This window comes from Mytilus galloprovincialis, chromosome 1, assembly GCF_965363235.1.
Source record: "Mytilus galloprovincialis chromosome 1, xbMytGall1.hap1.1, whole genome shotgun sequence".
Lineage (NCBI taxonomy): Eukaryota > Metazoa > Mollusca > Bivalvia > Mytilida > Mytilidae > Mytilus > Mytilus galloprovincialis.
Window position 1 is genome coordinate 94,818,409 of NC_134838.1, and position 10,335 is coordinate 94,828,743.

General features: G+C 30.4%; 1 protein-coding gene across 1 annotated transcript; it reads right to left on the minus strand.

Annotated features, from left to right (window-relative positions):
• Positions 1-4,026: 4,026 nt before the first annotated feature.
• LOC143045586 (cytochrome P450 7A1-like) lies at positions 4,027-7,734 on the minus strand. Its single transcript, XM_076218190.1, has 5 exons — positions 7,606-7,734; positions 6,693-6,860; positions 5,533-6,461; positions 4,995-5,173; positions 4,027-4,700 (listed from the first exon to the last, which is right to left on the minus strand). The coding sequence occupies exons 2-5, from the start codon at positions 6,770-6,772 to the stop codon at positions 4,413-4,415; spliced, it is 1,476 nt and encodes a 491-aa protein (XP_076074305.1). The 5' UTR covers positions 6,773-6,860; positions 7,606-7,734; the 3' UTR covers positions 4,027-4,412.
• Between the last annotated feature and the right edge of the window lie 2,601 nt (positions 7,735-10,335).

Genomic DNA, 10,335 nt, shown 5'->3' on the forward strand with positions numbered 1-10,335 from the left:
TAAAGTTCATACAGAATGTCATTTCTCAATATATGGAATATACAACATGAACCTACGTGATAAAATTTTAACACTTTACGTATCGCATCAATGAGACTTTTCTCTTGGGTATTCGTATAATAATGATTATCAAACGTCTCATCGTATTCTTTTCCTTTTGACAACGTTTTTTTTCACTTCCAGATTCAAAATATGAACTCTACAAAGGCATACTCTCGATCGTTCAGGGTGACATAACCGCTGTGCTTGTACAATGACCCAGGGGAAACACAACACCGGATCGCAAAGGTTCTGCAAAGATGGTATTGACTATTAGTATCTTGAAAATGAGATGTGTTGGATAGGACAGAATTGTTTCTGTGCAACGTATCACCTACGAAACCCCTCAAACCACTATTGAGAGGGTTCCTTTACGTACAGAGATTGTGGGATTCAATCTACACGAGAATTCAGATTATACATAACTGTTCCGACCAGATATTGTCAGTGAATTTATACATCTTTCACAGACACCCTCTAAACAAAGCTATTACTAACGAGCGAAAGTGGGAGCATTTTTCTATACCCAAGTCAACTCATCTTAATCCTACAGAAATTATAAAAGTCTAGTTTCAACTTTATACTATATGAAATGAGGTCTTGAAAAAATACGCGTCTAAGCTGATGACGAGTAGCCAGTTAAGAAGACCGTAGAAATAACATTTTAGAGAATTGGATATGCTTAATATCTAAATCATTATTTCAATAGTAATAAACAAACTCGCTACGGACGATAATCTGAGTTTATTTTCTATTAACAACACATTTTTGACATTTGAAGTGGTTCACCAACCGACCGTAAACAATATATATCATTGAACGAAAATGATAAAATACTAAGTGACCAATAGCAGTTTTTTTTTAAAATATTCAATAACTTCGAAGCTTTTGGTGTTAAAACCTTAAGTTTGATGAAAACCATCAAAGCATGATAGAAATTAAAGAAAAATGAAACAAATAAGGAAAAACTAACAGTTAAACAAGTAATCAAGCTATTTGTGAAAAAGATTAAATCAGAAAACTAAATATAAAGAAAGCAAAAAGGTAGGATAAGCATACCCTTTATAAAACAGCTAATAAATATGCTCCAGTATGCAATGTCAAATCCTTTGAAATGCTAATAGATTAAACCATTTTATGAAAATCTCATATCACTCATTTATAAAGAACATACTCTTGACATGACCTGTAAAACATTTGACTGTCGTTCTCATGACTAACTTTCACTAAAATTTAAGGCTTTAAATCTTTTAGAAAACTCTTTAATGTTGATAAAAGGTTATTTGAATTACACGAAAACGGCGTATTAATTTATGAAAATTTATCAGTAATTGGGTTAAATTTTTAAAGGATCTTAAAGGAGTTATACAAATATTCATTCCCTTCGCTTTTCGATTATTTTTTTTTGTTTTTATTGTCACAAATCTACTTGTCTGAAAAATCAAGATCGGGCCTGAATATCTTTATTTATTTATAACGATCAAATATAGGAAAACCTCCTTGAGAAAAATCGCTAAGCCTTTCTTTTTCTTTATATCATACCTTAACTCATCATGTTTATATTTAAAGCAATATTCACATATCTTATGAAACTTATTATTGACCAACCAGTGCTCATTGGTTATACATCCTTAAATGTGTTATTTTTAAGTTTATTTATACCTTTTTCATATATATCGTGTTTTTTTTTTCTCTCCAAATAATATGTTACAGCGGATTTAAAAACAATTACAGTCTCAATTTCCAAAACAGATACTTTTGACATATTGTTGTGGTAACCATGACCTAGATTTATTCCGTGGCCCCGTTAGTATCATATAGGTACCTATGAATTAATAAAATCATTATAGTGTTCTCCTGTGTTATCAATATTAGATGTTTTGCTTTACATTGTTACTTCCTTCTTTAAAGCCCAGGATCAATACATAATTTTCAGCAAGTTTCATTTAGCCAAAATATAAGATAATGAAATGTTAGCAAAACAATGCTATTATGACAGTTTTATAAGATTATGTATAGACTATTGTATGGCTAACAATTTAACATCCAGTGATGTGTACCCTATACCTCGGCTCTACTTTACTATTTTTCTTTAAAATACTGATGTCGTTTTGATCCGTTTCATATAAAACTTGATGTACATGGACCAAAAAAAGCCGACAGATCAGCAGCATATCAACAAAACTACTACCACAATTGCTATTTATAATAAATAAATTCACCTTCTTTGATCAAATGATGTTTTTTTTTTGTATCTCTGTATAGAAAATAATTGCAAATGATTCAGTATAAGCCGATTTTAGAAGTAGAATTTTTCCTGTAACAGCTTTCAAGTGTCCACAAATAAATTTTCAAACACATATATATGTATGATGAGTGTCCATTGCATTGGTCTGTGTTGGCGAAATAAGCAAGTAAGTTTATAATAACTAAAATAAGGTAGAATAAACCGAACCTTCAAAAGTAATGTTGGGATCAGAGAGTCAAAAGTTTAATAAACGTACGACTTAAGCGAGACAGGCTAAACGCACACCAAACTCCAAACAGAAAATAGGACTGATAGCACATGTTCATATTCTAGTTTTAACTGGCAAACGCAAGATATTTCCTGGGCAAATGCATATACTTTAATGCTAACTCGCTCTGAAAAAAATAATTTGAAAGGTTTGCGTTTGATTTCACCACTGCATATTGTGTGAGAAGTTTAGTTATATCATTGTCCAGAGCAGCATTTTAATTGTAGTACAGATTTTGTTCGAAGAATCATGCAACTGTGTGGGGTTTATTCTTATAAACACCGGCAATTTGTCGAATATAGATTTTTTCCCCCAAGATAGTGACTTTTGAATATTCATGTCATTTGTAAATATAATTTGTATACATCCTTTTATTTTTGGTTCTATTAATTATCCTAGTGAAAGAAATGAAGTTCTTATGTGTTCGTTTGTGTTAGATAGTTTGTCTCTAATTAAGACTATTCTTGATGTTATTTGGTTTCTTGTGGAGAGTTTTCTCATTGGCAATCACACCACATCTTCTTATCTGTATGTTCTAATATTATTATCGCCACTTCAAATGAATGTTCCAAGTCAGGAATTGTTTAACACTCAATCCGTTGGCATAAAGTTTTTTTTTTATTTTTTCAGTTATTATAGAATTCCGCCTTTTGAATCTCGGAGTTGTGTTTTACTTTTTCAGTAATGTATCCTTGATGCATATGTGTTTGTTTACTGTTTGTATAGCTTTTATATAATCATTCATTCCTTCGCTGAAAGCTTGGTTTGTTGAAATAACAAAGAAAAATGTAACATTTTTTATAAATTTATTATTTAACAAACTTAACAGCTTGCTGTTTATAAAGCACCAATGTAGACAATATACATTATACTTACACTCTATCTAAAAATACCGTTGAGAGTTCGTTATCAGATTACAGATCATCGCTTGAATTGAACTTTTAGACAATCGTTCCAACATTTATGAGTATACATTGATCTGTAAACAGGTATCGATCTTTCATTGACATTTTTAAACGAAGTATATTTTGGACGTAATAAATTAACAACCTCGAATCTACAGTCTTAAATGTCTGTTTGTTTCATTCTTTCACCTCAGTATTAATCAAAATACAAATTTATTATGCATCATAGTATAAAAATTCTGAAGAAAAAAAGTAATCGTCTGAATTGAAACAAACAAACAAACGGGTATAAATAAATAAATAAATATTTCCGCAGATTCGAACCGAGTTGTTTTCAAATAAATAATATGAATTTTTACAAATGGATGAATGATATAAAATTGAATGGAATAAATTATGAAATTAGCACTTTCTTATAAAAACAATAAATGGAATTGTTCATGTTATAAAATAAATAAGGGTGGAATGTTTCTTGCGACTTGCTTTTATGGAAACAAATGGCAGTGGTGTATTCTAAATGCAGTTTGTTTTACCAGTAACAAAGTAATAAATAAATAATGATATGATTGATAATGAAAACATGATATTAATCAATTATAAATAATCAATCACAGCCAAAAACAAGCACTATCAACTTTTAACTCACTTACATACTTAACAAATACATGCACTCTCTACGTATATTCATTCTTATTTTTTAAGACACATTTGACCATTTACCCGTATGGCGTTCCAGGAAAGACTTCACGTTCATCACAACACAGTAACACAGCCATACAATGATTAATGAGTTACGGGACTTGTTTCTGTATAAAAATAAAATCTGCACATGTTAAAACAAATTTAACAAGTGTACATCTCTTTGACTCACAACAGACATAAATCACATACACACAGCAATAAATTAAAGTTTTTGAGACATGTATTCAAATGCAAAAGATGTTGTTTTGTGTTATAAAAACGACAATTTCTCAATGTTTTGTCTCAATTTGTATCGGATCTGCACTTCTTTTGTTGGTGGAAGGATTTCATGTCCATAATAATTAATATCGGGTTGAGTTGATTCACCATCACACAGTTCCATGTCAAAAGAATACATGCTGGATAACAAAAACCACTTTGACTGTACAATTGCGTATTTTTTCCCTGGACACAATGCACCAAATGCCATAACTGGATTTTTTACTTCTTTACCATATTTGTAAAACTTAGCATCAACGAATCTGTCGTATTTGTATTCCTGAAATATAATAAGAACCCATTAGCAATTAATCATACAAAAGTTATAATTGATATACATGTATTTTAACTTCCTAATATGATAATCAGCATGTGATAAATTGGAAAATAAAAACTTTCATCGGAAATGCGGGCGGTGAAGAATAAGTAATGAAATGTTTCAATCAATTTAAAGTTCAAGTGCTCCTCAATCTTTTTTTTTTCTCTAATTGTAAATTTTAGAAAAACTTTTCAAAAACCGGATGAATTGATTACAATAATATATCAAATAAAATAAACATGTCAATATACTTACATCTGGGTTTTCGAAAATTTCTGGATCTTTGTGCATTGCTGGTGGATACATTGCTACTTTATCTCCTTTCCTGACTGTAAAGTTCTGACCATTCTCCATCTGAAATTCTGTGTCTTCTAATACAGATCGTACCACAAACACACCACTAGATACTCTCAAAGTTTCGTTTACGACACTGTCTGTAAAATTAAAATATTTTTTTATGATTTATTGTACATATGAAACTTTTGACTTCAGTAATTGACAATTTATAATTCAGATATGAAATACTTTTATATTAAGTAAAAGAAATTTTTGAGGTACAAATACGTTAAACCGCAACTACATCAAATGTTATAAATCCAAATAAACAAAAATGTTCTCATGTGGTTTTTATACGAGTTGCGTGTTATATTTGAATACTGAATGGGGCTTTAAAATAGTTTAATTTGCGTCATACTAAAGTATCGCACAATTTATTCAAGTTTGAAGTGCTAGTCGTGAGCGCCTTTTTAAATTTTAACAAATTTCAAACGAATTAGTAATATAATTAACTTACCTAAAACTTTTAAAGAATCAATTTCTTCCATGCTGAAAACAATTTCTTCATCGTCGTCGTCCATCTCTGCTCGTTTACAACGGACCACCTCGTCAATTTCCTTTCGTAATCCTTCTAGTGCTTCTCTGTTTTCCAAAAGTTTGTAAAGGCTCCAGAAGGCCAGTCGAAATGTATTGTAGTTAACGTGTAAATAAACCAAGTTGTGTCCGATAATGTCTTGTTCTGTTTGGTTATGCTCTAACATGAAATTAGTAGAAAATCGGAGGTATTCGGACAGATCGTCTCTTTGTAACAACTCTGCTGATGTTGGTTGATTACACAGCCCTTCTAATGCCTTCACAGCCTTTGGAAACAATTTAACAGGCATGCCTAACCACAAAAAGTTGAAATACTTGTGGAAAGTATCGAAATTTTTGTAAACGCTCAATGGTTTAAATCTTGCATCACTCGCATCTCCTTTTCCGAAAATGGTGTAGAACAGTGAGGCGAATAATGTTTGAGAGTTGAATGAGCGAAGTCCTGCTGTTTTCCATTCATCTGTGTGTTCACCTGTAGAAGACTGAGTAACTTCCGTGAATGTTTCGTTGAGATAGTTCGAAAATTGAGCCATTCCTTTGTTAAGATATGGTCCTCTCACAGTTTTTCCGGCTTCCTTCAACATTTTACGCGCATTCACCAACTCGAAACTGAATACATTGTGGTTCACTTGCTTTTGGATCTTATCAAAGTCAAAATTTCTCTCTTTGACAAATTTTTCATACGAATGTGGATCCAATATAACGGTCATGTGTTGATTGAAAAGTCGAATAGTGAATATATCTCCGATTTTTTTCTGCGTAGAATGTAGAAATTTAACTGCGTTCTTTGAAAATTCTTCACCATTGCCCCAAAACCAATGTCCTGTTGGAATAGGAGGTTCATTTTCCCTTCTGAAATAAAAAATATATAAACTTTATAAACTTATGTTTTCTTTATATCATGTTTGCTTAATCCTATTCATAAAGTACTTGAAGGTTTTAAATCGCTGTTGTGTTGTTCTATCTGTTTGTGCTAGAAATAATACGAGATTATCGCCATAGTTTTAAGTGATTACTGATGACTAATTTAAAATTCATAAACCACACCATATGAAACTTTAAAAAAATTAAAATTGTTCTTACCTTTTCCTAAATAAGAATTTAAAGTAAGCGGCTACACACAAGGCCACTGCTATTGCCAAGTAAACTGTTAACGCAACCATCGTGATTCTTTGGCTTTATTCTATTACTGTTTTGTTCTTCTTGTTTTTCTAGTTTGATCAGTTTCCTGAGATTCTTTAATATTGTAGTCTAAAAACAAAAGAAACCAAATGTTATTAATGATATTATTTGACACCGAGTTTGACACCGTTCTTTTATTAGATTAGATATAACATTTTCGTTAACGAAGTGTTGTAATTGACATATAAAATTGATATTACAAAAAAATCGTACTTTGTTAATCGACAAGTATCCAGACTTAAATATCATTATGATATCAATGAAAACGAAAATCTTATGAAACAATAGAAAATAGTTGTTTGTAAAAACACTAAGCGACAGGGGATTTCCTCAACTTACTATTTATAAACTATAGTTGTTGCTTTGTTTAGTGTAATTTAAACAGGACGCGTTTCGTCATTAATTAAAAATAGCAACTTCCCATTCATAAAATAAGAATGAACTTAATCATACGGATTAAAATAAACCAAACCATGTGCATTGACGGTGATTTCCCTGTCTATTGTAATGATCAATGTTTTTTTTGTGAATGACATATCTTATCTAAATAATTTCCTTAAGGTTAGCAAAGATTTATTGAATCATATAATCGATTGTCTATAACCGAAGTAATTGATGGCCTTATAACTTCCCACCTACTATTGGTTAAACACAGCTTTAACAGGCATTATGCAATGGTTAAACAAGGCTTCAATTTAAAACAAACAATCCCATCTGATAATGCAATTTTATAATTAAAAAAATTGCTAAATAGTGATTATCGAAATTCATTTTTTAAACCAAAAACTATAGTTTAAGATTAAGTTTAACTTACCTTATAATGTTGGCTGCTGAAACAATCTTTATAAATATTCCTTGTACTATTAAAATATTCACTTATAACTAAAGTCACTGGTTAGTTATTCCAAACAAAGTGTTTCTCTTACTTTTATCGTAGTATTCTGGTTTTCAAATTCACCGTTATCCTTATTTATACACGTGCAGTTACCGTAGTACAACCTAGCCTAGCCATGATTGGTCGTCGTAAAACCGGAAAAGATCTACTTTACTCCGCCTTCCATTACTAATCGATAGCAAAATGATTTTTCATGAATGAAATATAATTTAGTAGCTCCGCCCAGTTTTCTCACGCGATCTACTATTCTCATAACGTCTAGTTGTCATATCTCTATCATAACACTGACATTTAACTGGAACTAAGGATTTAATAAACACATCATGTACGTACAATCAAATTACTGATCCAATTTAGATTTGATATTTTATGTGCGATTTTACTTTTTTTCTCAATATCAAACATGATATAGTTTCTGTTTTACTAACTATAACAGATTGTCGAATCTATTAGTGTTCGTAAAACAGAAATTTGTACGGTTGGTTATAGTCAGATTGATTGTATGTACGTGTCAGTAATTATAACATATATATTTCATAAAATCACAGCACATCACATTAAAGTAAAATAGACACCTGTAAAATTTCTACTGTTGAGTAGCTTAAGGCGACAACTTAAACCCTAATACGTGATTAATATGCGTTTGCTTTACTACAAAATCACAGTAAGTATATGTGCCCTGATGCATATGTTTAAACGATTTTCATCCTATTTTCTTTACCTTCGATTTAAAACTATTGAGGTTAATTGACATTAATTTTAAATAAATAGAAAAATGAAAATCGCAAATCGTACTGTTACGATGGCTAAGTATCAAATCATTAGTCCCGAATTGATAAGTAGTACAATTTCATGAAAGCCAAGAGAAGATAACGGGTGCTGAAAAAAAAAAAAAAAGGTATGAAAGGGACGTAGAAAGTTAAGATAACTCTGGTATCTCTTTTTCTCCACGACACTCTTAACGTAACTTTAAGATAACTCTGGTATATCTATATTCGTCAGGAATCTCTTCGGACCATTCTGCCATATGTTATGTCGGCCTATATATCTATGGTCTGCCAGAGGTTCAGTCTTCTTTTTTAAAACTTGGTTAGTTTTTAACGGGTTTAAGAGAACGTCACTCGGGAAACCTTTGTATGTAGTTTTTGTTTGTGTGTTTAATTATTTACTACTGCTGTTATAAATCAACACGTTCTTGGAATCAACCAAATTAAATAACGAAAAAAAATCGAATAGAAATCAGAATAAAAAATTACCGTAATCTGATTTAAGACTATATATATTTTTCAATTTAGAACTAATTTGAAAAAGTGCAATATTTAATATACTTGTATAAAAAAAAAATCGTTATCTATTTTATTTTTTAATCCGGTTTTCAAACTTTTAGCTTTCTTTATCACTTTGATGCGTTTAAGAATGGCTAACGCTTGAAAAACAATAGAAATGGTAGACGCAAATGTCCTTTTCTTTCTTAATTTATTCACTGTTCACATTCACTAAAAACTTTCGAAAGCATAAAAACACAGGGCTTATAGTTTAACTTAAGATAATGCTTTCATATAAAGCATCGCTAAATTAATTTGTTTTTCCGCTAGTTTGCTCGCCGCTATTTCATAACTTCCAAATATATTGCGTCTTTTTTGCTGCTACTGCTTTTTTCATCTTTATTGCTGTTATTTTTTTACTTCATTTTAATATCAAATCTAAAATCTCAAATGAAAAATAATAGTTTGCTCTTCAGATAAAAAAAAACGAAACAAAAGTTCATAAATATATATTATGCTCCTTTGCGCGCCTGTAAAACTAGAAAATAAAAAAATGAAAGACATTCCTGTTCTAAGAATCGAAGAGTAATAAATAAATTTCGTTTGTCAAATGCATTATCAGAAAACTTCAGATTTTATTACTGAAAAATCAACCTTCAATTTTAATGCAAAACAAGACGAAATACTAAAACAAATTTATAACATGATGATGTTGTTTTATAATTGTGAATGTTGGTTTGGTTTCTATTTTTCTATTCTCTCTTTTCTTCTTTATCAAAAAAAATTTTGAACTTTGTGTTAATTGTTAAAATATTTTTAATTTCGTTGTGATGTCAGACTTAAAGGAATTTGTTTGATTTTTCGTCACAGTATTGATAACGATTATTATTTCCGATTTCTATCGGATGCGGAAGAGACGTCTAACTATTCAAGTGATCAGAGATTGACTCTGTTTAATACATTAATATATTTTTATTAATTTTAAACAGCATATCATGACACAAACAGGGAAATTTTGTAACTGAAAATGTGGATATAAATTCTAGGAATACCTCTCTGATAACAATTGAACAAATTTCTTGAGAGCCTATTAATATATATTGTGCCATGCAAAGGCTGTTATCTTTACGACTTTTACCGCGACGGACTTTTATAAATATTTCTAAGAAAGTAACTGCATGTTCACTCAATGTTTGTTGAACTTTTTTTCAAATATACCTGAAAAATATATGACAAGAAAAAATATTTTCAAACGCCATAAGCCTTCAACTGTCGAAAAAATCAGGTAAAATATTAACCTATTGAAAACTAAACCTTTGTTTTCTGAACAAAATCTCAATAATAATATTAACGGTACCAATTTTCCTGTAACGAATTCGCATTC

What these genes read in the sequence shown, in the direction of transcription:
- LOC143045586 (XM_076218190.1), bottom strand. Translation starts at nt 6,772, where the DNA reads ATGGTTGCGTTAACAGTTTACTTGGCAATAGCAGTGGCCTTGTGTGTA. An exon ending in AAATTCTTATTTAGGAAAAG is followed by an intron (nt 6,462 to 6,692) that starts GTAAGAACAATT and finishes TTTTTATTTCAG; the next exon opens with AAGGGAAAATGAACCTCCTA. An exon ending in AAATTTTCGAAAACCCAGAT is followed by an intron (nt 4,701 to 4,994) that starts GTAAGTATATTG and finishes ATTATATTTCAG; the next exon opens with GAATACAAATACGACAGATT.